At 45.3% G+C, this 26,810-nt stretch overlaps 1 protein-coding gene across 3 annotated transcripts in view; it reads left to right on the top strand.

Annotated features, from left to right (window-relative positions):
• The window catches only part of pkn1a (protein kinase N1a), a 171,200-nt gene that overhangs the window by 123,374 nt on the left and 21,016 nt on the right, over positions 1-26,810 (top strand). For all 3 annotated transcript variants that reach the window (XM_028823835.2, XM_028823836.2, XM_028823834.2), the window contains exons 9-16: positions 2,393-2,536; positions 3,377-3,452; positions 8,457-8,625; positions 9,475-9,583; positions 15,125-15,210; positions 22,906-22,978; positions 24,307-24,398; positions 25,263-25,439. In XM_028823835.2, coding sequence (XP_028679668.2) covers positions 2,393-2,536; positions 3,377-3,452; positions 8,457-8,625; positions 9,475-9,583; positions 15,125-15,210; positions 22,906-22,978; positions 24,307-24,398; positions 25,263-25,439 — 926 coding nt within the window. The remainder of the gene's footprint in view (positions 1-2,392; positions 2,537-3,376; positions 3,453-8,456; positions 8,626-9,474; positions 9,584-15,124; positions 15,211-22,905; positions 22,979-24,306; positions 24,399-25,262; positions 25,440-26,810) is intronic.

The following is a 26,810-nucleotide window of genomic DNA, read 5'->3' as shown; positions in this document are numbered from 1 at the left end:
TACATATTTGTGAGTGACAAAAGTATGTGAACGTCAAGGATTAGCAGTTAGTTTGAAGGTGAAGTTCGAGTCCGGTGTTTTCAATCAGTGGGATGACAGTCAGGTGTGAGTGGGCACCCTGTGTTATTTAAAGAACAGGATCTATCAAAGTCTGCTCTTCACAACACATGTTTGTGGAAGTGTATCATGGCACGAACAAAGGAGATTTCTGAGGACCTCCGAAAAAGAGTTGGTGATGCTCATCAGGCTGGAAAAGGTTACAAAACCATCTCTAAAGAGTTTGGACTCCACCAATCCACAGTCAGACAGATTGTGTACAAATGGAGGAAATTCAAGACCATTGTTCCCCTCCCCAGGAGTGGTCGACCAACAAAGATCACTCCAAGAGCGAGGCGTGTAATAGTCGGCGAGGTCACAAAGGACCCCAGGGGAACTTCTAAGCAACTGAAGGCCTCTCTCACATTGGCTAATGTTCATGTTCATGAGTCCACCATCAGGAGAACACTGAACAAAAATGGTGTGCATGTCAGGGTTGAAAGGAGAAAGCCACTGCTCTCCAAAAAAAACATTGCTGCTCGTCTGCAGTTTGCTAAAGATCATGTGGACAAACCAGAAGGCTATTGGAAGAATGTTTTGTAGACGGATGAGACCAAAATAGAACTTTTTGGTTTAAATGAAAAGCGTTATGTTTGGAGAAAGGAAAACACTGCATTCCAGCATAAGAACCTTATCCCATCTGTGAAACATGGTGGTGGTAGTATCATGGTTTGGGCCTGTTTTGATGCATCTGGGCCAGGACGGCCTGCCTTCATTGATGGAACAATGAATTCTGAATTATATCAGAGAATTCTAAAGGAAAATGTCAGGACATCTGTCCATGAACTGAATCTCAAGAGAAGGTGGGTCATGCAGCAAGACAACGACCCTAAGCACACAAGTCGTTCTACCAAAGAATGGTTAAAGAAGAATAAAGTTCATGTTTTGGAATGGCCAAGTCAAAGTCCTGACCTTAATCCAATTGAAATGTCATGGAAGGACCTGAAGTGAGCAGTTAATGTGAGGAAACCCACCAACATCCCAGAGTTGAAGCTGTTCTGTACGGAGGAATGGGCAACAGTCAACAGTTACCGGAAACATTTAGGGGGGGGGTCACACCAGATACTGAAAGCAAAGGTTCACACACTTTTGCCACTCACAAATATGTAATATTCGATCATTTTCCTCAATAAATAAATGACCAAGTATAATATTTTTGTCTCATTTGTTTAACTGGTTTCTCTTTATCTACTTTTAGGACTTGAGTGAAAATCTGATGATGTTTTAGGTCATATTTATGCAGAAATCTAGAAAATTCTAAAGGGTTCACAAACTTTCAAGCACAACTGTATGCACGGATGCCAGAGGCCAGAAGCACCGAACGCGCACTGCGCCTCAGCACCCCAGGGTCAAACCCAGTGGCTTCCCAGAGTCAGTAGGTGGCGCCCAAACAACACAACACAACCTGTAAACTAAACTTTAGGTTACAATACAACCGCCGCCCGAATGCGAACGTGCGCAGCACCGCATATACAACCTTCATTTAGTAATGTTTGTATATATGCAAGGATTGCAGAGGCCAGAAGCAAGCCGCGCACAGTACAACCGCCGCCCGAGCACGAAGGCACACCACTGCATATACAACCTTCGTTTAGTAATGTAGATCTCCAAGCTGGGATCCGCCGCCATGGTCACTTCAGCACACGAATGCGCCGCCGTCACCAAACGACTTCTGGCTAACAACACAGCCATAGAAAAACAAAAACGAGACCGCATGGATAAAAACAATGAACGAAGGCGCCTACAACGCGCTTCTGAAACACCAGAACCAAAAGGAGTCACGGCTCCAAAAAGAAACAGCTTTAGCACAAATACATTTATTTAATTAAATGAAAACTTTCCCAGGACGCTCCCACCCTCCCTGATTTTTCATCCCTCCAAAGATCGGAGGGAACAGAAAGTGATTGCCATTCTTGGATTTGCGATTCTTTCGAGAATCGGGGGGTTTGCTGGTATTGTAGAATAAGCTCTTAAAGCACTCCATTTATCTGTATCCGCCTATTAAGCACATCAATTGATTTATTTTTTACTAATTTGAAGTTTTAGTCCATTGGCCATGCTGTCTTTCTATGGGGTGGGGGTTGATTTGTTATCAATCCTATTTTTTTTTTTTATTGATCTATTTGTATGGAATGATTACAATAAAATCAATAAAATAAAAAAATAAAAAAAAGTGACCCGTTAAAGTGACTCACAGCCATTGAGTGCGGAGTAGGAGCAACAATCACCTGGTGGGAGGGAATCTGTACGTCACGGCGTGTGACATCTCCTAACGTCTGATGTTCCTCTCTTTCAGTCACGTGAGCTGGAGATTTCAATTTACTGGAAGGATTACCGCTCGCTGTGCGCCTTAAAGTACCTAAAGCTGGAGGACTTCTTGGACAACCAGAGGCATGAAATCCACCTGGACCTGGAGCCGCAGGGGGTGCTGCTGGCAGAGGTGAGGACATTGGGGGCTCCCACGGTCGTCATTCCTTGTATTGTGTGCTCAGCCCCGTGATTATCAAATTATACTCCTTCCGTATTCCATTCGTTTGTTTTTTTAATATTCCAGAACAATCCAGTACTTTTGAAGAATAGTTTTTTTTTTTTTTATAATGTATTCATGGAATATAAAAATTTGCATTTTAAAGTGGAGTGTTTTTTATAAATTGAAAAAAAAATGCCAAGCCTTTCCCCATTAATTTACTGGGTTTTCTTAAAATACGACAATTTGAAAATGACGGATAGCAGCTGACGCCATGCTGCGGCACGTTCACAATGGCTTCTGGGTAGTTTTGAGACGCACAGCCCAGCACTCCACCATAAGTCTCTCTGAAGCTAATGTGTAAACAAGCATGGATGCTCCGCTACGGGATTGCACCATTTTTGAACAGCCCACCATAGTGAGATTTCTTGAGGCTGAAACTCGACAAGTGATGGTGGGCTTGTGCAGAACAGTCGGCGGTTTGGGTTCCCTTCTTGTGCAGTTTTTATGATAGCCCAAGTCGTCACACACTATGGCAGGGGCGGATCCATAGCTGTGAGGGGGATGTGGAAGACGTTGAAAATGTTGTCTGTTGGTCAGGCAGTCTGTGATCCAGGAGACTGAGGGGGCATCAAGATTGGTAGCCCTTAGTTTGTGCCCATGTGTGTGAGGCAGGAGAGCCTGACTGTGGTGTCGGCCTTGTCCAGGTGGGAGTAGGCTGAGTGGGGCACAGAAATCAGAGCCTCCGTCACAGCTGAATGAGCGAATAGCTCTACTTTGTGAAGTAATACACCTCCTCTCGATTCTGTCCAGGTGACATTCTTCAACCCCGTTATTGAGAGGATACCAAAGCTTCAGAGGCAAAAGAAGATTTTCTCCAAACAGCAAGGTCAGTATAAGTAACCGGTGACATCTTGGAAGTGACAGTGGAGTCACTGCTGTTTGTGGGGACTGGGGGATTGACAGGGCACCTAACCCCACAAATGGCAGAGAGTGGCTTTACCATCTCAATCTGTGCAGTCCTGGGGGGCCACCACGCCTGAAGATGTTCAGGTCTCTGCTTTCATTTGGACTCCAGCTGTCATTAAGGGAGCCGTTATTCCCAACTTCTGTGTGTTAGGGATAAGCGGTAAACCGGCACTGGAAAAGTCCAGAAAAAAACGCATTTGAAATGGATGGTGCCCACCTATTTATGGATTTACGGTAATTAGTGAGCTTCTGTAAAAAGCCAAATTTCACCCTGGGGACCAATAAAGTTCTATCTATCTATCTAATCCTGCCAACTATGCTATCTATCTAATCCTGCCAACTACGCTATCTATCTTTCTAATCCTGCCAACTACGCTATCTATCTTTCTAATCCTGCCAACTACGCTATCTATCTATCTATCTATCTATCTATCTATCTATCTATCTATCTATCTATCTATCTATCTAATCCTGCCAACTATGCTATCTATCTAATCCTGCCAACTACTCTATCTATCTATCTAATCCTGCCAAATACACTATCTATCTATCTAATCCTGCCAACTACGCTATCTATCTTTCTAATCCTGCCAACTACGCTATCTATCTATCTATCTATCTATCTATCTATCTATCTATCTATCTATCTATCTATCTATCTATCTATCTATCTATCTATCTATCTCTATCTATCTATCTAATCCTGCCAACTATGCTATCTATCTAATCCTGCCAACTACTCTATCTATCTATCTAATCCTGCCAAATACACTATCTATCTATCTAATCCTGCCAACTATGATATCTATCTATCTAATCCTGCCAACTACGCTATCTATCTGTCTATCTAATCCTGCCAACTATGCTATCTATCTATCTATCTTTTATGTAGTGCCTTTACTAGATAGATTGATATGAAAGGCACTATACAATAGATAGTGTCACAAACTCAACAATGAGCCACAGAAAGGTTTGGGGCAGCCACCCTTTATTATTTCCCTACTGCAAATTTAGAAAATAATTGTACTGAAGTGTACAGGTTGGAGTCCAGAACAGAACTTATTTGCTTGTAAAAAGATGGCAGCTTTAAAGGAGAACGGAGGAGGTGATGTCATCAGTAGGCCTCGAACTGGAAGTAGTGTCATTGGGCCCGGGACCTGGAAGTGATGTCATCGGGGTCAGGCAGAACTTCCCGTAATAGTTCTGCAGAGAAGTGAGAGAAAGAGTTGGCGCACTCTGCCACCCCGTGGTCTGGCATGGACTTACTCTCATTCAGGCCCTTTAGCTGCCTCCCATGCACACGTGTGTGACAATAGACTGATAATAATTTTTATCATAGTCGGCAGGATCACAACATTACATAGCTAAACAGATAGATAGATTGATAATGAAAGGCACTATATAATATATAGATATAAAAGGGGCTGTATATTAGATATGGAAAGTACTCAGTGATAGATAGGTAAATAGACAGCTGACTGGCCTGTTCTCGTCCAGATTGCTCTAATGTTCTAATAGATATGAAAGGCACTATATAACAGATCGATCGATCAATAATAGATATTCTGTCGCTATCTTCCCACACAAGTCAGATCGCTGTCATCACTGGGGGGGGTCTCCACAGCTGACTTTAAAGAGCCCAAAGCTGAAGGCCCCCCCCTTTTTTTTTTCTTGTTGTCTTCATGACTGAGTCCTTTCACATTCCAGCTTACAAACTTAAACCACTGATCAGCGTCATCAACGTCATCAGCTGTGCATGGTGGGCTTTGTCTTTCTGAATGGAGTAGTAAAGCTGACGTGTTTTCGAATTTCTGAACGTTGAGTGAAACTCCGCGTTTCGTCTGCTGCTTGACTTCCTCGTGTTGTTTCTCCTGCCTGCTGCGCCCCAGTAATGTCTCAGACTGACAGCGTTGGCAATAGGAGGAGGTGAATGGCACTGAAGCAGCGGGCCTTGCATTGAAGTCATTTCTTGCATCAGACACTTAAGGGGTGAGGGGGGGGGGCACTACCTCACCTGTCTAAAGGGGGTCCAGATGCTGGGGTGGTGTGTTTGCAGGTTCTCCCCATGTCTGTGTGTTTTTTTTGTTTTTCTCCTGTCACTCCGTTTTGCTTCCACATCTCAAAGCCATGCAGGTGAGGGTAGCTGACCCTGGGTGGGCATGTGCCAGGTGTTTTCACACTTTAAAGTGGGGCGGGCATCATAGATAAGACAGTGGACTGATTGGTGGGGGTGATTACTACCCCTCAGTAGGGTTCTTCATTTGTCTTAAATCCCAATGATCCCCCTGATTGCGACGCTAGACCCCACAGTGCCCCACGGGGGCTGAAAAAATAAACAGCCAGCCTGCCTTAAAGGCCTCGTTGATTTCACCGCTGTAATTCTTTTATTCCGAGACTCCGGCTTCTTTTCCATTGTGTACCAAAGCCCCCTAATGGATTTTCATATTGCTATAGCGACAGATGTCATCGGAGGGCTTCCTCCCTGTGTGGAAAATCTGCTCTGGAAATCTCGTTTAAGACCCCCGACGGCCGAGTGACTATTGGCAATGAGGAGATTTGTTATTCCTTGGCTACTAACGGCTCACAGTTGGAGTTTAGCAGATTGTGACTCAGCCGAGGCGTACATGTTTTAGGAATGAGTTCAGCTTCCTCCAAGTTCGTCATTTCCTGGGGGAATTGAAAGTAGAAATGCGGTTTTATCGGAGGGTCCTCAGGTTGGGGACTGCATTTCTTTTTGCTTTGGAAAAAACATGTAAATGAAGTCCGCCCTCCTGTAGCGGATAAAATCAGGAAATATCACAGACATTGTCATTTCTAACCTGCTTAAGCCAGACCAGGGGGTCTCTTGGGGGGCTGGAGCCTAACTGAGCAAGCATGGGAAGAGCAAGGCAGGAATAAACCCCTGGACAGAGTGTACCAGTCCATCACGGGGTGACCACACACACACATGACAAACAAAGTGGCACCCAACAGCAAGGCTCAGACCACGGGGAGAACAAGCAAACTCAGGACCCAAAACGCGGACCCAGGGCTTCCTTCTGTGGGGCAGCAGCACTACCCCCGAAATCACTGTCAAAACATGTTTAATCCAATCTGTGGAGAATGTCCAAGGGGGACCACCCCACATTATGAGTGTTGGCAGTGATTGTACAAGGCAGACCACCCCACATTATGAGTGTTGGCGGTGATTGTCTAAGGGGGACCACCCCACATTATGAGTGTTGCCGGTGATTGTCTAAGAAGGACCACCCCACATTATGACTATCGGCGGTGATTGTCCAAGGGGGACCACCCCACATTGAGTGTTGGCGGTGATTGTACAAGGCGGACCACCCCACATTATGAGTGTTGGCAGTGATTGTCCAAGGCGGATCACCCCACATTATGAGTGTTGGCGGTGATTGTCTAAGGAGGACCACCCCACATTATGACTATCGGCGGTGATTGTCCAAGGGGGACCACCCCACATTGAGTGTTGGCGGTGATTGTACAAGGCGGACCACCCCACATTATGAGTGTTGGCGGTGATTGTCTAAGGAGGACCACCCCACATTATGACTATCGGCGGTGATTGTCCAAGGGGGACCACCCCACATTGAGTGTTGGTGGTGATTGTCTAAGGGGGACCACCCCACATTGAGTGTTGGCGGTGATTGTCTAAGGGGGACCACCCCACATTGAGTGTTGGCGGTGATTGTCTAAGGGGGACCACCCCACATTATGAGTGTTGCTGGTGATTGTCTAAGGAGGACCACCCCACATTATGACTATCGGCGGTGATTGTCTAAGGCGGACCACCCCACATTATGAGTGTTGGCAGCAATTGTCCAAGGGGGACCACCCCTCATTATGAATTATATTATATTATATTGAGGATAACTTGTGTTTTGTTCTGTGTATTGTTTTGTATTGACCCCATTTTTTTTTTTGACCCCCTCTGCATGCCCACCCTACATGGACAGGGGTCTTCCTTTTCTGAAGTTTCTTCCATTTTTTCCGTAAAAGTTTTTTTTTGGGAGTTTTTCCATGTCTTCTTAGAGAGTCAAGGCTGGCTGCCACTGTCAAAGGCAGGGCCTGTTAAAGCTCACTCGGCGCTCCTTGTGTGATTTGGGGCTCCACATATCAGTTGTATTGTATCGGACCTCAGCGTCATCCGGCATCAGTTCTCGGCTCAGAATTGCTCTTTGGCTCGCTGCCCTGTTGATCAGTTTGGGGGACGAGACCACAGGAGAGCAAAGTCTCCATTGAGTGAGCAGCTCTGGGATTCGAATCAATCCATGGTGCTGCCCACCCGATTCTGAAAGTCATCAGTCAGTCATCAGTCATCGTCCAACCTGCTATATCCTAACTACAGGGTCACGGGGGTCTGCTGGAGCCAATCCCAGCCAACACAGGGCCCAAGGCAGGAAACATACCCCGGGCAGGGTGCCAGCCAGAGGAAGTCGAGATCATCTGTTGAGCCATCTTTAAAGTCAGACTGTCCAATTCATGGGCATGAAGGAGAATTAGGATTGATAAATAAGACCCCCCCAAACCCATAACCACATCTCTGACATTCCACCTGTTGTTTTAAACGCAGCACTCGGCAAACCAACGGGTCAAAGCCTTCATTCTCACGCAGCAAAGTTTCCATCTTGTGTTTCGACTTTGGTGAGCCGACCTACGCCGTTCCTTTCCGTGGCTTCCAAATCCCGTAAACGCCAGAAGTGACTCCACTCCGCTGGCCCCCTGAGTGAGCCCCTTAACCTGCCATCTCTCCATCCTGGGTATGAAGTTAATCTGAATCCTTGGGGGGTCGACGGCAGGACTTGTCCCCGTGTGGTGCTGAGGTGGTTCGTCGTGTGGTGGGTGGTGCGGCCGTATCGGCTTGTGCTCCTAACCTCTTTAAACCTCGTTGTGATTGCGTGTCGTTTCTTATTTTCAGGGAAGGCTTTTCTTCGAGCCCGGCAGATGAACATCGACATCGCTACCTGGGTGCGATTATTACGGCGGGCCATTCCCACCAGCAGCTCCACCGGCACCTACAGCCCCTCGGCTCAGATATACGGAACAAGTAGTGATGGAATCCGGCAAGTTTCGTCTCTCAGCTCTGGGTAAGAATGCGCTTAACTGTGAATGCCGTTTTGTCGTGTTAGGGTCCTGGGGTGACCCCCTTTATACTCTTTAACTACAATAGACCCCTCAGCAAAGTCCAGCTGTAGCCCTCATGGTACCCTGACCCCGGGTAGCCGGACAGGCAGGAGAGAAGGCCACACGTGTATCTGTCGGGTATTAAAGAAAGTCTGCCTGACATTCACAGAGCGGCCATTTTATTAGGTACACCTCTTCATCTGCTCGTCTAATCAGCCAATCACAGGGCAGCATCTCAAACTGTAGACCTGCTGAAGTTCAAACTGATTGATTGATTGTTTTATTTATGTAGCGATTGATTGTTGGTTGATTTATTGATTGATAGTGATTTATTTATTTATTGATGATTAATTGATTATTGACTGTTTTTTATTGATTGATTGTTTTATTTATGTATTGATTGTTTTATTTACTGATTGCTTATTGATTATTGGTTTAGTTATGTATTTGATTGATTGATTGCTTATTGATTTTTATTTATTGATTGCTTATTGATTTATTTATGTATTTAATTGATTTATTGATTTATTGATTAATTGATGATTTATTTATGTATATAATTAATTTATTGATTGATTATATGATTGATTATTGACTGTTTTTTATTGATTGCTTATTGATTGATTGTTTTATGTATTGATTGATTATTGGTTGATTTATTGATTGATTGTTTTATTTATTGATTGCTTATTGATTATTGGTTTATGTATTTAATTGATTTATTGATTGATTATTGATTTGTTTACTTGATTATTTTATTTATTGATTTTTATTTTTTTGTATTACATAAAAGTGTTGTGCTGTCATTGCAGCGACATTTCCGTGGAGAAACTGAACCTCGACGCCGACTCTGCATCACCCAAGAAGAGATCGGAATCGGGAAGTTCCCGTGGAGAAGACACGCCAGAGCAGTCCCCGACGGTAAGAGGGGTGGGCTGTGAAGTGAGACCGTTTTGAAGTGGCACATGTGAGTCGGTGGTACGAAGAAATTGGCAGGGTGGGCTACGCCAGTTCACCTTTTTGCAGTGAGCGTTCATTCAGAGGCATAAGAGCTGCACCCCCCACCCACCCAGGTCAAAGATAACATACAGCGCCCCCTTTTTTTTTCTTTGAACCATGGCCACGGTTCAAAAATGACAAATCAAACCATTCGGACTCCACTGAAGTGCACACTGCAGATTTTCACTGAGGGGGATTTTCAGACATTTCAGGGCTCCGTAATGTTTGCCCTGTGCTGTAAGCCCCGGAGGGTGTCTCACAGCTCCTGATGATTCATTGTTGAATGCATTCTGGGAGTTTTGCAACACTTTGGTATTTATTGGGATTTGTGATCTTCTCGCTCCGTTTTTTGACGACGTGTGCATTGAGTTGCTTCAGTGATTTGGGGAACTTCTGTTGCTGCTTGGGCTCCATGAAGCTTTTGTGAAGAATAAATCTTTTATTTTATAAAGACCCTTTGGGGCCCTTTTGTGCCTAATAATAATAATTCTTTACATTTATTTTGCACGTTTCTCACTACTGAAAGTGCTTTGGTGAGTGGGGAGCCACCTCAGCCACTGCTAGTAGGATCAGAACATTTGAACAGTCGGGACGAGATGAGGCCATTCAGGCCAACAGAGCCCACCAGTCCTGTCCACTTCATTCTTCTAAAATCACATCAAGTGGAGTTTTGAGGGTCCCTGAAGTCCTGCTGTCCACCACACTACTTGGTCTCTTACTCCAGGTGTCTGTGGTTCTCTGTGTAGAGAAAAACTTCCTAATGTTTGTGCGAAATTTCCCCTTCACAAGTTTCCAGCTGTATCCTCATGTTCTTGATGATCTCATTTTAAAGTCACCGTCTCGATCCTCTGGACTGATTCCCTTCATCATTTTAAACACTTTAGTCAGGTCTCCTCTTCATCTCCTTTAAAGGCTCAACTCTTTGAATCTTTACCTCATAACTCATCCCCTGTAGCCCTGAATCAGCCTTGTCACTCATCTCTGGACCTTCTCCTGTGCTGTTATGTCCTTTTTGTAGACCAAAACTGCACCCAGGACTCCTGATGAGGCCTCACCAGGGTGGTATAAAGCATTAATAGGACTTGTAGTTCACACATCAGGTCTCCTCTTCATCTCCTTTTGCTTAAACTGAGAAGGTTCAGCTCTGATCTTTCCTCACAACTCACCAGACCTCCCATTGTGTATTCAGACCTCACATTCTGACTTCCTGCATGTTGTACTTTACATTTACTGACATTCAGTTTCATCTCCTGTAAGCCCTGAATCAGCCTTGTTGCTTCTCTCTGGACTTTCTCCTGTGCTGTTATGTCATTTTTGTAGCCTGGAGACCAAAACTGCACACTGGACTCCAGATGAGGCCTCACCAGTGTGTTATAAAGCTTGAGCAGAACCTCCAGTGACTTGGACTCCACACATCAAGGCGCTATATAACCTGACATTCCGCTAGCCTTCTTAATGTCTCCTGCACACTGTCTGCCAGTTGATGGTGTCAAGTTCACTACGACTCCTAAATCTTTCTCATAAGGTGGACTTTCAATTTTCAGACCTCCCATTGTGTATTCAGACCTCACATTTTGACTTCCTACGTGTCGTACTTTACATTTACTGACATTCAATTTCATCTCCTGTAACCCTGAATCGGCCTCATCGCTCTTCTCTGGACTTTCTCTAGTGCTGTTATGTCCTTTTTGTAGACCAAAACTAAACCCAGGACTCCAGATGAGGCCTCACCAGTGTGTTATAAAGCATTAATAGGACTTGTAGTCAACACATCAGGTCTCCTCTTCATCTCCTTTTGCTTAAACTGAGAAGGTTCAGCTCTTCTAATCTTTCCTCCCAACTCATCAGACCTCCCATTGTGTATTCTGACCTCACATTCTGACTTCCTGCGTGTCATACTTTACATTTACTGACATTCAATTTCACCCCCTGTAGCCCTGAATCAGCCTCGTTGCTCTTCTCTGGACTTTCTCCTGTGCTGTTATGTCCTTTTTTAGACCAGAACTGCACACAGGACTCCAGATGAGGCCTCACCAGTGTGTTATAAAGCTTGAGCAGAACCTGCTGTGACTTGTACTCCACACATCAAGGCGCTATATAACCTAACATTCTGCTAGCCTTCTTAATGGCTTCTGAACACTTTCTGGACATTGAGAGTGTTGAGTCCACTACGACTCCTAGGTCCTTCTCATTGGGCGGACTCTCGACTTTCAGACCTCCCATTGTGTATTCAGATCTAACAAGATGAGACCTCACCAGTGTGTTATAAAGCTTACATTGGACTTGTACTCCACACATCAGGTCTCCTCTTCATCTCCTTTTGCTTAATCTGAGAAGGTTCACCTCTTCTGACCTTTCCTCATAACTCATCCCATGTAGCCCTGAATCAGTCTCATTGCTCTTCTCTCGACCCCCTTTAGTGCTGTTATGTCCTTTTTGTAGCCTGGAGACCAAAATTGCACTCAGGACTCCAGATGAGGCCTCACCAGTGTGTTATAAAGCATTAATAGGACTTGTAGTCCACACATCAGGTCTCCATTTCATCTCCTTTTGCTTAACCTGAGAAGGTTCAGCTCTTCTGATCTTTCCTCATAACTCATCAGACCTCCCATTGTGTATTCAGACCTCACATTCTGACTTCCTACATGTCGTACTTTACATTTACTGACATTCAATTTCATCCCCTGTATCCCAGAATCAGCCTCATTGCTCTTCTCAGGACTTTTTCTCCTGTGCTGCTTTGTCCTTTTTGTAGCCTGGAGACCAAAACTGCACCCAGTACTCCAGATGAGGCCTCACCAGTGTGTTATAAAGCTTGAGCACAACCTCCTGTGACTTGGACTCCACACATCAAGGCGCTATATAACCTGACATTCTGTTAGCCTTCTTAATGGCTTCTGCACACTGCCTGCCAGTTGATCGTGTCAAGTCCACTACGACTCCTAAGTCCTTCTCATAAGGTGGACCCTCGATTTTCAGACCCCCATTTTGTATTCAAACCTCACATTTTCACTTCCTATGCGTCATTGTGTCCAGTGTTGGTCTCCAGGCTACAAAAAGGACAAAACAGCACAAGAGAAAGTCCAGGGAGGAGCAATGAGACTGGTTCAGGGCTACAGAGATGAGCTATGAAGACTAAAAGAGCCGAGATGAAGAGGTGACCTGACCGAAGTGTTTAAAATTGTGAAGGGAATCAGTCCAGTGGATCGAGACGGTGACTTTAAAATGAGTTCATCAAGAATATGAGGACACAGCTGGACACTTGTGAAGGGTGAATTTCACACAAACATTAGGAGGTTTTTCTTCACACACTGAGAACCACAGACACGTGGAGTAAGTGACCAAGTAGTGTGGTGGACAGCAGGACTTTAGGGACCCTCAGAACTCAACATGATGTTATTTTTGGAAGAAATAAAAACACAAGTGGGCCGAGTGGCCTGTTCTCATCTAGAGTGTTCTAATATTTACATTTACTGACATTCAATTTTATCGTCCTCTAATCTGCCCAAACCTGTCTGCTGTCCAAGTCCCTCTGTGATGATTTAACGGATTCTCGATTATATGCCAGTCCACCTATCTTGGTATCATCTGCCCACTTCACCATCTTGTCATTTCTATTCCTATCCAAATCATTTATAAATATTAAGAATAGCAACAGCCCCAGCACTGCCCCCTGCTGGTCACCACTCTTAACATCACCCAATTCTAATGCGGGTCCTCACACCATCACCCTCTCTGTCTGAGCCAATTCTGCCCCCATCTACACTCCACACCCTGAACTGGCACTTCTTTTTGTTTGATGACCACCCTCTCATGTGCAACCTGGATGATGTGATGGCAGCCATTATTGCACCAGTACATTATCTGATAGGTGGTGAAGTAGTGGGAAACGGCCAGTTAGAGAAAGGGATGATTAGGGGGTCCAAATAGACAATGTCACAGTGGGCACGGCTGAGGTACGCCTTACTCTTTTAGAAAGATGATCTGTTATGACCACAGAGTGCCAGGACCTCAGTTTTATGTGTCATCTGGAGGACAGCATCAATTTGCAGAGCGACCCCGCCACGGCACTGGGGCATTGGGATCCACACGCAGATCACAGGGTTGGCACCCCCCTGATGGCAAGAGAGACGGGGGGGATGATTAGGGGGCCAGAATGACCAGGCCATGGACATTAGGATATGCAAAGGATGCCCCGGGTATCTTTTATGACTGCAGAGAGTCAGAAGGACGGCGGCATTTTTAGAGCACAGTGTGCCCATCACTGCACTGGGGGCATTGGGATCCACACACACACACACACCACAAGGTAGCGCCACCTGTTGGCTTTACCATCATCTCTTCCAGGAGCAATCCAAGCTTCTCCTAGGTGGTCCTGGCTGGGCCTGAACATGCTTAGCGCCAGGTGGGCGACCTCTTCTGAAGTGCAGGTGGGATGGCTGATGGGGGTTTCGACTGTGTCCCCTCATAAGTGGGCACTATTGGAAATGCTTGTGAGACATTCAGGCCTTACGTGCTTTGGAACTCCTAAGCTCCCCATACGTGAGGCTCTGTGGAGCACACAAGGCAGAAGGAGTTGCCAGTGAGGCCAGTCTGACGAGAGCGAGTCCCAATACACAATGACGTCAAAAGAAAAGAAAAATGAGAAAAAAGGTCAGGCATCCCGACAGAAATCACAAAGGAGAGCCGAACACAACTCTCAAGTGCATGCGAAATGAAATGTGAGGAACTGTGGGAGACCCTCAGGGTTTATAGGGTGGTGACTGGCAGGTGGGCCACCCACAAAACGCGCAGAGCATCACCAAGGCCTGGCACACAAAGCACAGAATACATGAAGGCAACATTAACATAAAACAATAAATCAAGAATGAACAAACCGATACATCAAAGAAGACTAAGAAAACCTCCAAAGTGTCTGAAATGTAACATCATGTACTTGCGGTGCAGGTCAGTGACGGCAAAATCTCCATCTTGTAAAGATTTTGTATCTGGCCGGGGCTTTTCATGGGATTTCCCCCTCTAGTGGGCATTTTTGGAAGTACGTTGTTTGGACATAACAATATGGGGTTTTCAGGGTACAGACTGGTGGTCTGTTCCATCTCAGAGACTTGTAGTCGTACATAAATGGAGCGGCCATGGCTGTGGTTGGTGGTCCTGGCTCAACTCCCACCGTCTGACGGGGGCTGTTGGGATTGGCAAGGTGACAAGGGGACTTCACAAACGAGTGACCGAAGACCTCTGGACAAGTGGCAGGTAATGAAGGAACGGCTGAAGCTTCCGTTAAACCGGTTCCATTGTTTGCTGATTGAGTTCATTTTCCCTGCCACTTTATGAGTGGTCCCGGTGTAGGTGGGCCACGGGCTTCATTACTGCTGGTGTGTAATTAGATGGCGTCTGTCATCGTGTCAGAGTTGTGTAGTGGCCAGCACTTAACGGACTCTCCGGTTTATGTCTCTCTTTCAGAGTGAGAAAACGACTGTGACTGAACCTACGTCACCAGCGCAGCCCACCCGGAGTCGGACTTCTAAGGCCTCCTCTGAGGGTCCTAGGTAAGCCCCCTTCATTACTAACTGAATACGGAGGAGAACAATACAAATAACACCTGAAAATATCAAACAAAGCAAAAAATAATACCATTTTCAAACCAGTTTGATCCAGTTCAGTATAACCAGCAGGAACCAACCCTAGTGGTGATGCCCGGCCCACCGCAGGGCCCACACACACTCGTCTCCTTGCCAGTGTACTTTTCATTTTCTAATACTTGAGATCATAGATTCTTAAACTGTGAATGGAGATCGCATTTTGTCTGAGTTAGGGTCTCGCACGACGTGTGGAGGGTCTTGCAGCGGGTTGCAGAACTCCAATATGACCCGCATCGCCGATTCAAGAGGGGGGACCAACCGGGCCTTGACGGTCAGCGGCGATTGTGGGTCTCTAAGACAAAAAAAATTTCAAAATTGGGTCACAAGAAAAAAAGTCTGTGGGACCACCGCTTTAGAATAACGTCACGTATTGCTATGATGCCCTCGAAGCGTTACTGGGAAATGAAAACCAAAAAATGGAAGAAACGGCCGCAACGTAGTTATGGTGGTGGTCATCTCTAGGGCTCCGCGGGGTATGTGAAATTCGAGACAAGGGAACGTAAAAGTGGGCCCGTGTCTCTTTTTTTGTTCTTCCGTAGTTGCTGTGCTGTTTATGGGGATACAAAAATTCGAATATGAACACTCATATTACAAAGAATACCTGAATATGTGGTGACGCGGGGGTCACTGTCTTGTACCCAAATGACGAGGCCGAGTCTCAGGGCTTCAGGAACAGCAGTTTTAGTCAACTCAAAGCAGGGGACTTCATTGAAGCGGGGGCTCCCACTCCACGACACGCAGTGACTTCATCAGTCGTCCCGCCTCGGCTCCCGTCTTCAGTTCAGGCACAGATGGTCCTCCTCGTCAGGTTGGTCCCACAGCTGGGATCGGGTCGTCCTGGAGGAAAAGGGACAGAAAGAAAAGCAGGCAGGTCATTGGCCACATTAATGTACTCCCTGGATCAACCCTTGGCGGACTTGTCAGCCACATTTCTGGTCTTAACGTGCCACCAGACCCCACAATATCCAAACATGTTAAAAGTTCTAAGAACTACTACATGTATGTTTGTATTTCAAATGCTTCATTATTATTGTTTTATTGCAAAGACCTTTAAGTTCTCCCCCCCCTCATTATCCACCTTAATAAAAGGAAAGGTGTCTGTCCCATTGTTGTGTCTTTGTTATTCCAACGGATGGCGCATCACAAACCTTTGTAGCAATAAAATGTATTTCATTTCTCATTCCAAATTGATTATGGGTTTGTGTCCCAGGTCCTCCCTACGTGGAGTTTACAAAGTGCTGTGAGTAGTGGGAAAAATGCTATATACACATAAAGAATTATTATTACTATTATTATTCCAACTGATGGCACATCACAAACATTTTAGTAATAAAATTCATTGTATTTCTAATTTTAATAGATGGTGCATCACAAACATTAACACTGTTTTAACATATCCCATGCCAAATGGCATATGACACAGACTTATCCATTACATTTGTCATTCCAGCAGATGGTGCATCACAAATATTAGCACTGCTTTTTCAAATCCTATTCCAATTGGCATATAACAGACATTTACATTGCGTTTGTCATTCCAACAGATGGCACATCGCAGACATTTGCACCAATAAATGCATTGCATTTGTCATTCCAACAGATGGCATATCACAAACATTAACACTGCTTTTACAAATCCCATTCCAAAGGGCATATAACAGAGACATATGCATTGCATTTGTTATTCCTACAGATGATGCACGACAGACATTAACGCTGCTTTTACAAATCCCATTCCAAATGGCATATAACAGAGACATATGCATTGCATTTGTTATTCCTACAGATGATGCACGACAGACATTAACGCTGCTTTTACAAATCCCATTCCAAATGGCATATAACAGAGACATATGCATTGCTTTTCTCATTCCAACAGATGGTTCATTACAAACATTTTAGTAATAAAATGCATTGGCTTTGCCATTCCAACTGAAGAGCATCACAAACTTTTGTAGTAATTAAATGAATTGCATTTCTTATTCCTACAGATGATGCACCACAGACATTAACACTGCTTTTACAAATTCCATACCAAATGGCATATAACAAAAATATATGCATTGCAATTGTCATTCCAAAAAATGGTGCATCACACATGCCTTTGTGAGGCGTTGGATTGGTTGAGAAATGTGACACTCAATGAGCCATCTAATTGTTCCCGCCCACTTTTCAGCACAGCTCACCCGAGGTTCTCTCCTGATGCACGTGTTGTACGTCTCGCTCTTTGCGTAGAGTGTGCAGGTCTCTTTCTTTAGGTACTCCAGTATCATCCCCCCCAAACTCAAGGACATGCCAGTGGGCTGAACTGAAAGGCAGTGTAGATTGGACCCTGTATGTGTGTGTGTGTGTGTGGGTGTGTGATTGGGCCTGCAGTGGACCCTCTCCCCATTGACGGTTGGTCCCGTGGATAATGATCTGGACGTCGTGTTCTCAGAGGAGCTCATTCCCGTCGGTGGTTTAGGCGTCACTGCCTCTCACTCTGTTCCTGCTCTTCTTATGGTGATTTTTCTGCACACAACTGATTCTATAAAGACTCCTCCATTCGCCTTTTCTACATTTTTCTGCATCTTACTCTTTTAATTTTGTGCCATTATTCCTCTGCTGCGTGTTTTTCGATTGCGGCCTTGAATCTCTCGTCTGTATCCCAATACACTGGAGTTTACTGAGACATTCCACCTGTTCATTCAGACTGGATGAATTGTAAATTGTAGTCGCATTCTGCAATTCTGAGAAGTGTCCTTCACTGTAACCTTGGCGGCCCCTGCTCGTACAATTCTTTTTTGGACCCTCGTTACATTCATCTAATTTAATGAAGTTGACGAATCTGCTCTAATGAGGCACTGACGAGGCACAGATGCCCTGATTAATTTGGAATTGCTGGCTTAGATCTTAAAATTCATGGAGTCTCCCTGTCGGAGACGGATCTGCCGTGAAGCTTAAGCTTCAGGGCCCCTCAGGTGCCCACCTGGCTCTGTGAAATTTGCAAAATGTAAAAATCTTTCCACTCCCTCCATCGCCCATCCTGACACACTCATAGGCTCCTTCTTTTCCCTCGCAGAAGCTTTGGGTTTCTCTCTCCCACCTCAGAGGGCACAAGTCAGTGGTCCTGATCAGTGCAATGAAAAATCTGGGGCGGGCATAATGCTTGTTAATGCCAGTCAAGAGAACCTGAAGTGGCACGTGGGTTGGACTGCAGCATAGATGCTGACCACCAGCCTGCTTATCTCCCTCCGACCCCGAAAAGGCGCAGAGAGAGCAGCTGCTTAGGTGTAATGAGCAGCAGGCAGGCGTAGCAAACATGAGGACCCCCTTAACCCTTGGTGACGGAGACCTCAGCCCTGATGTGATCCGCTTGGATGGAGGTCTCCTTTATACACAGAAAACAATGACCACCAGACCACATTAAGCCAATTTAACGACTAGAACGGATATTATGAGAAACCCAAACAGAACTGTGAACGTATTCCCCTTCAGAAAAATGGTACACAAAATGAAACGAACAAGTCAGCAAGTGGCAGCTTCTGTGATGATACCCTGTGAGCCACCCAGCTTTAGAATGAGCTGAGCAGAAAAGGAAAAGGGTAAAGGAAATAAGCCGACAGCACAAGAATATACAGAGCGCATACCTATATACGGGCGGCACGGTGGCGCAGTGGGTAGCGCTGCTGCCTCGCAGTTGGGACCTGGGTTCGCTTCCTGGGTCCTCCCTGCGTAGAGTTTGCATGTTCTCCCCGTGTCTGCGTGGGTTTCCTCCCACAGTCCAAAGACATGCAGGTTAGGTGGATTGGTGATTCTAAATTGGCCCTAGTGTGTGCTTGGTGTGTTGGGTGTGTTTGTGTGTGTCCTGCGGTGGGTTGGCACCCTGCCCAGGATTGGTTCCCTGCCTTGTGCCCTGTGTTGGTTGGGATTGGCTCCAGCAGACCCCCGTGACCCTGTGTTCGGATTCAACAGGTTGGAAAATGGATGGATGGATACCTATATACATAGTGTGGACTACCAGGGCGTGTACCACCGTCCTAACCCCGACACAGACAGGCAGGACACAAATTATTGCCACACAGCACACCTTTGTTCCTCTTCACAGAATACAAATAGCGTCGCAAATGACAGCACAGTCTTGTTTTTTTTTTTCTCTCTTCACTCCGCCTCCACTCCTCTTCCTCGCAGGCTTTGTCCTCTTCCTCCCGACTCCGGCTCCTCGAATGGAGTGAGGCGGCTCCTTCTATTCAGCTCCAGGTGGCTCATCAGTATTACCTGCAATCACTCCCAGGTGTGGTGGAAGTCCACTATAGGGCACTGCAGCTCCCCCTGGTGGCCCCCACACAACCCAACGGGGCTGTGCCAAACGCCAAGTCCCAACGTGCCCTCCGGCAATCTGTGGTGCCACAGCCGCTCAGGAGGGGCTAACCTCTAGTGTCACAGGGGAGGTAGTGCCTCGCAGATGCTCTCTCTCCCAGTCCTTCCATCCAGCTGGCATCCTAGCCGGGTAATAGCCAAGGCCGCCCGTCACACTATAGATATATATAAATATATATTGTAAGAAAGGCGCTTCTTTATTGCGCCCGACCCGACACAGATTGGACACGGGAGGCATGTGTAAAATAAACTTTTATTTTTCTTCAGCTGGAGAGATTACGAGGAAGACACAGAGTCCCAAACACTAAGCACACCAGTAGAGCAAAAGCGCTTCTCTCTCTCTTCCACCACCACTCCTCCTCAGCAAGCTTGGTCCACCTCCACCCGCTGAGTGGTGGTCGCTGGCACTCTTTTATTGGGTACCCAGAAGTGCTCCAGGTGGTTGATTATCGACACCCGCCTGCACTTCCGGGTGTGGCGAAACCAGTGCCCAAAAGGGGCCAGCCGCTCCTGCTGCAGCACCCCCTGGCAGCGCCTGCAGAACCCCACAGAGCTGCACAGAACTCCAACCCCCATGAAGCCCTGGGGGAGTCCGAGGCACCGCTGCCATCTAGAGTCCAGGGGGAGATACTGGACTTCCCACCCTTGTCCCCCTGGCAGATGTGGTGAAGAGGCGTCCCAGCCAGGCATGGGCCCTGGCCATCTGTCACAATATATACATATATATATCATAACTAGGGGCGGCACGGTGGCGCAGTGGTAGCGCTGCTGCTTCGCAGTTAGGAGACCCGGGTTCGCTTCGCTCTAGTGGCCTGTTTGCTCTTCTCCTGACTGTATAAAAAGTGTTTATCAGGCAGGCTAGTTAAGGCAATGGACTTCAAACCCTGAGGTTGTGGTTTCAAATCCCACCGCTGACACCACTGTGTGACCCGAGCAATTGAGTGAACTAAAACACAAAATGAAACGTAACCAGCTGAATCTCATATGTTGTAAGTCACCCTGGATAAAGGCGTCAGACATATAATAATAATAAGAAGAAGAAGTACTCACCCCTTGAACGTTCTTATACAACATTAAATCACAGTGCATTACATTTGGCTTTTTTGATACTGATCAACAAAAAAAGACCCCTTAATGTCAAAATGGAAACCCATCTCTACAAAAAGCTCTGAATTAATGGCATATATATATATATGTTTGCATTTTCTCCCCATGTCTGCGTGGGTTTCCTCAGGTTAGGTGCATTGGCGATCCTAAATTGTGCTTGGTGTGTGTGTGTGTGTGTGTGTGTGCGCCCTGCAGTGGGCTGGCACTGACCACCAGCAGTTCACCAAAGTTCAAATCTTCAAACTGAGATGCTTCATGGTGCGAGTCCACAGCAGTTCATTTGGTGACGAGGACGGGATTTGCCCTGTGGATGCGGAGATCGTAGTGGTGACATTATGCAGAAGGGGTAGAGGCTGACACAGAGATGATTAGCTGACATCACCAGGAAGCTCTCCGCTCACATCGCTCACAGGTGGTCTCTTTGCAGCTGCTGACATTGGAAGCTCTCTGTTTAGCTCACACTGGAAGGAGACCACCTCTGAGGCAGACGTTGCAGGTTTGTGAATGACCATCGACGGTTCACCAAAGTTCAAATCTTCAAACCGAGGTGTTTCATGGTAGGTGTCCACCACAGGTCATTTGGTGACAAGGATGGGAGTTGACTCTGTGGATGGGTGGAGATTAGGTGACGTCACAAGGAAGCGCTCCATTCACAGTGTACAGAGACCATCTCTGTATTAGGTAGGTAGATAGAGACCACCTCTGGATCTCCATTTAGCTGGAGACCACTTCTGAGGCAGACATTGCAGGTTCGCAGATGTCCAGCAGCACAGATCTCTGAAGTGAAATGCTTGGTGGTGTGAGAGTGTAGTGGCAATGGGGGACTGACAGAGAGAGAGAAAGATCAGCTGATGTCTCCAGGAAGTGGTCCGCTCACAGATGTGGCGGTCTAAAGGAGCTCTCGCGGGAAGGAGACAACTTCTGTGCCAAGACATTGCGGGTTCTCCACTGACCACTGGCAGTTCACCAAGGTGCAATTCTTTGAAGTGAGAGATATGTCATGGTGTGGGTTCACAGCAATTTATGCCCCCTGCTCAAGGGGTGAAAACAGAATTTTCCTTCCGTTTGTGGGTTACCACTAGATGTTGCCATTCCAGGTAGGAAGCACAAAACTCCTACGTATACGTGGTACGAAGCTCATTGGATTACTTGATTACGAAGCTCCGTGCCAAAGGTGCCTTGAAGACCTCAGCTGGATCAGCTTCGGCACCTGTGGGCCACACTAGGGTGACCCCGTTTACTGTGTTAGACCTCAGTAAATAAAACGTCCTAATATCCCACACATGTACCCCTCAGTGTCTGCTACTTTAGCACTTCCTCCCGCTTCCCATCTTTATCTTCTAAATGACAAAACACAAGAGATTTTAAAGAGTCGGGGGACCCTGGTGATCCCCATAAAATGATTTGTAAAGCCACAATAATAAATGTAGCACAAAGCAAAAAGAGGTGGCGTCTCTGCAGACGTGAGTCCACGGATGACCACCTCAGAATGCTTTTCAGGCTAGAGAACAGGAAGAGGCGGGCTCAGGAGGGCTGGAGATGGAAGTGACATCATCGGTGATTCGACTGTCAATCATCTTGTTGTGGAGTGGGAGGAAGAGAGAAAGCACCAGGTGACAGCGCCACCTCCTGGCCCAAGAGTGCCATTACAGCTTTACACAACATTACACAGCACTCCATAGTCACAGACCTCCAGCTCATTGTGGTGGGTTATACAGTACAGGGGTGGGCAAAAGGAGGGTTACACTTGTTCAAATGGAACAACTGATTATGATTATTACAATAAGAAGACAAATAATACAAATAAATAAATAATAATACAAGAATAGACTCGCATACTCTCAACTGTAAACCTGCTTTTGCCCACCCCTGTATAGAAGGGTCTTTGTAACACTCTGATGACACTAAGTCATACTTAATATTCATTTTCTTTTATTCACTTGATTACTTAATTTTATATTTGTAACCAAATACTATTTTTCTTAAAAAAGGATCCCAAAAATTGAATAAGGACACAGCCCCCCCAAAGACATCAAGATCTGCTCTCTGATGTTATAGCAGTGATGAAGGGCAGGTTGACCAGGGTGCGCTCACCTCTTTGTCTTCCTTACGGTGTCACTGTGTTTGTCCCTGCAGGCAGAAGAAGACCCCCCTGACCCTTCAGGACTTCAGGTTTATCGCAGTGCTGGGACGAGGACACTTTGGCAAAGTAAGTACATTTATCGGGAGATGGGAGGACGTGACTCAGAAACGGATGACTGCTTTGGGGTTCAGACGCATGAGCCTAATGTGCCAAGTCTTGCATTCTTTATAATGAATCTTTTTTTTTTATTTCTGTTTATAACGTAATAGGCAAAAATAAAATGAGTGTGGCAAATACACCATGAGAGCCAAAGTAGCAGTGCGTCTATCATTTATATAGTGCCTTTCACATTGATCAATATATCATTTATATAGTGCTTTTCACATCTATCATTTATATAGTGCCTTTCACATCTATCATTTATATAGTGCCTTTCACATGTATAAATCTATTATATAGTGCCTTTCACATTAATCGATATATCATTTACATAGTGCCTTTCACATCTGTCTATCATTTATATAGTGCCTTTCACATGTATAAATCTATTATATAGTGCCTTTCACATTGATCGATATATCATTTATATAGTGCCTTTCACATCTGTCTATCATTTATATAGTGCCTTTCACATGTATAAATCTATTATATAGTGCCTTTCACATTGATCAATATATCATTTATATAGTGCTTTTCACATCTATCATTTATATAGTGCCTTTCACATCTATCATTTATATAGTGCCTTTCACATGTATAAATCTATTATATAGTGCCTTTCACATTAATCGATATATCATTTACATAGTGCCTTTCACATCTGTCTATCATTTATATAGTGCCTTTCACATGTATAAATCTATTATATAGTGCCTTTCACATTGATCGATATATCATTTATATAGTGCCTTTCACATCTGTCTATCATTTGTATAGTGTCTTTCCAGGCCAGCTTTGACTTCAGGCCAGCTTTGTCTTTGCTATTACATGGCATTTGAATGGAGTATTGAAAAAGGCCACCTGCCCGACTCAATATGGCTGAAAACACAGAGTAGTCTTCATCATGGAGAAATTGTGAGAGAGGGGTGGGGGGTGGTTGTCATTATAAGGCCACACGCTGAGAGAGAGAAAGGCAGGGTTGACCAACTTTTTACCATTCTCACCATAACTCATGAACCAATGGGGCGCCATGGTACAGAACAGCCTCCAATTCAGAACCAGTCCTAAACAGCCATACTTTAGACCAATAGAACGAGCCTACCTGTGCCTTTCTGGGCCACTGACCAATGAAATATGCTCTGGTGTGACTCCCCTAGCCCCACCCCCCACCCTAAGATGAAAGACACCTACTGTACTTTTACAGTACAGTACTTTTTTACTTTTACTTTTTTTTTTTTTTAACATGTGATATAAGTCATCACTTTTCATTTTCTTTTGTAATTGCTTCTTGGCAGGTCTTGTTGTCAGAATACCGAAAAAATGGAGAATTGTACGCCATTAAAGCTCTGAAGAAAGGTGACATTGTGGCTCGGGATGAAGTTGAAAGGTGCGTTTTATTACCAATCATTTATATGGCACCTTGTGACAGCATTCAGACCCCTTCACTTTGGTTCCATTTTTTATTGTGCTGCCATCTCGTGCCATTCATTTCTATCTATCTACCTATCTATCATTTATATAGTGCCTTTCACATGTATCTATTATATAGTGCTTTTCATATCTGTCAATTAATCTCTCATTTATTATATAGTGCCTTTCACATTTATCATGTATATAGTGCCTTTCACATCTATCTGTCACTTATAAAGTGTCTTTCATATCTATCTATTATATAGTGCCTTTCACATCGTTCGATATATCATTTATATAGTGCCTTTCACATGTATCGATCTATCATATAGTGTCTTTCATATCTGTGTATCCAGAGGCTATGAGATGTTTCCTGTTTTTTTTCCCCTTTGTCTTTGTGGGCTTCCCTCCCACATCCCCAAAGACACTCTGGCTATATTAATTCATCATCATCATCATCACCATCATCACTGGTTTAAGAGTCATGGTTTGGCTTGTTTGCCCAGATTAGCAAGTTGCCCCCCTCAGAGGTCTGTTTTCCACTCTCCTTTGGGGTGATGCCTCCTCCAAACTGGCTTGTTGTAGGTGAGTTAGTAAGGAGGGTCCTGGTCCACCCGGTCCCACCTTGTGCGCAGTGGTGGCTCCACGTGACCCTGAGCGTGACAGTCAGGTGAGTAAACAGAAGTGAGGATGAACAGAAGGACTGTATAAGCGCAGCAGGAAGGAGACGCCCGGCGAGGTGCAGTGCAGACCTGCAGTTGTCTCTCATCCTTGCTGTGTGTTGAATTTGCTACAATGGAGTCTCATCTCTCTGTTCCACTTCTCTCTTTATATCTTTTAGCCTCATGTGTGAGAAGCGCATCTTCGAGACTGTGAACAGCTCCAAGCACCCCTTCCTGGTAAACTTGTTTGCCTGCTTCCAGACCCCTGAGCACGTCTGCTTTGTGATGGAGTACACGGCAGGAGGAGACCTCATGATGCACATCCACGCCGATGTGTTCACTGAGCCCCGCGCTATGTGAGTCTGGGGGGTGAACGATGGGACCACCTGGCTTATTGTTTTATGTTGCAGCTTTGTCTTTTCCCTCACCTACCCTCTTGTCCTTACGTCTTTAATACAAACATCATCCTTGGACCCTCTAATGGCCTGTTTGCTCTTCTTCTGACTGTATAAAAAGTGTTTATCAGGCAGGCTGGTTAAGGCAATGGACTTCAAGCCCTGAGGTTGAGGTTTCAAATCCCACCGCTGACACCACTGTGTGACCCGAGCAATTGAGTGAGATAAAACACAAAATGAAACGTAACCAGCTGTATCTCAAATGTTGTAAGTCACCCTGGATAAAGGTGTCAGACATATAATAATAATAATAATAAGAAGAAGAAGTACTCACCCCATGAACGTTCTTATACAACATTAAATCACAGTGCATTACATTTGGCTTTTTTGATACTGATCAACAGAAAAAGACCCCTTAATGTCAAAATGGAAACCCATCTCTACAAAAAGCTCTGAATTAATGGCATGCATATATATATATATATATATATATATATATATATATATATATATATATATATATATATATATATGCAAGTCCCAGCAGGGTTGAGCTTCTATGCTTCAAATTCATGACCCTGCTGCAAGCCGGGTGGGGGCATTATAGGGGCATCCTGGCTGGCCAAGGGCCCCAGCTGTCCGCCACAATATGTATAAAAATGTTATACTGCAAACTACCAAATAATACAAAGAGTACAAGACATGTGTTTTGAGCAGCAGGATGGTTTCATGCCAAGAAAGAGCACCAAAGATGAGATGTTTGCTATGAGGATGTTGATGGAGAAGTTTAGAGAAGTCCAGAAGGACTTGCATTGCATCTTTGTGGACCTGGAGAAAGCAAATGGCAGGGTGCCTCGAGAGGAGCTGTGGTATTGTGTGAGGAAGTCGGGAGTGGCAGAGAAGTATGTGAGAGTGGTACAGGATATGTAGGAGGAAAGTGGGGTCTGCGGTAGGAGTGACGGAGGCTCTGAGCCCAATGGTGATGGACAGGTTGACAGACGACATTAGACAGGAGTCCCTGTGGACTGTGATGTTTGCTGATGACATTGTGATCTGTAGTGATAGTAGGTTGAGGAGACCCTGGAGAGGTGGAGATATGCTGTAGAGAGGAGAGGAATGAAGGTCAGTAGGACCACCAAGACAGAATACATGTGTGTGAATGAGAGGGAGGTCAGTGGAATGGTAAAGATGAGGGAGTAGAGTTGGTGAAGATGGAGGAGTGTAAATACTTGGGATCAACAGTACAAAGTAACGGGGATTGTGGAAGAGAAGTGAAAAAGAGAGTGCGGACAGGGTGGAGTGGGTGGAGAAGAGTGTCAGGAGTGATTTGTG

This window comes from Erpetoichthys calabaricus, chromosome 17 (genome assembly GCF_900747795.2).
Source record: "Erpetoichthys calabaricus chromosome 17, fErpCal1.3, whole genome shotgun sequence".
Classification (NCBI taxonomy): Eukaryota; Metazoa; Chordata; class Cladistia; order Polypteriformes; family Polypteridae; genus Erpetoichthys; species Erpetoichthys calabaricus.
This window is presented reverse-complemented; position numbering and strand designations above follow the sequence as displayed.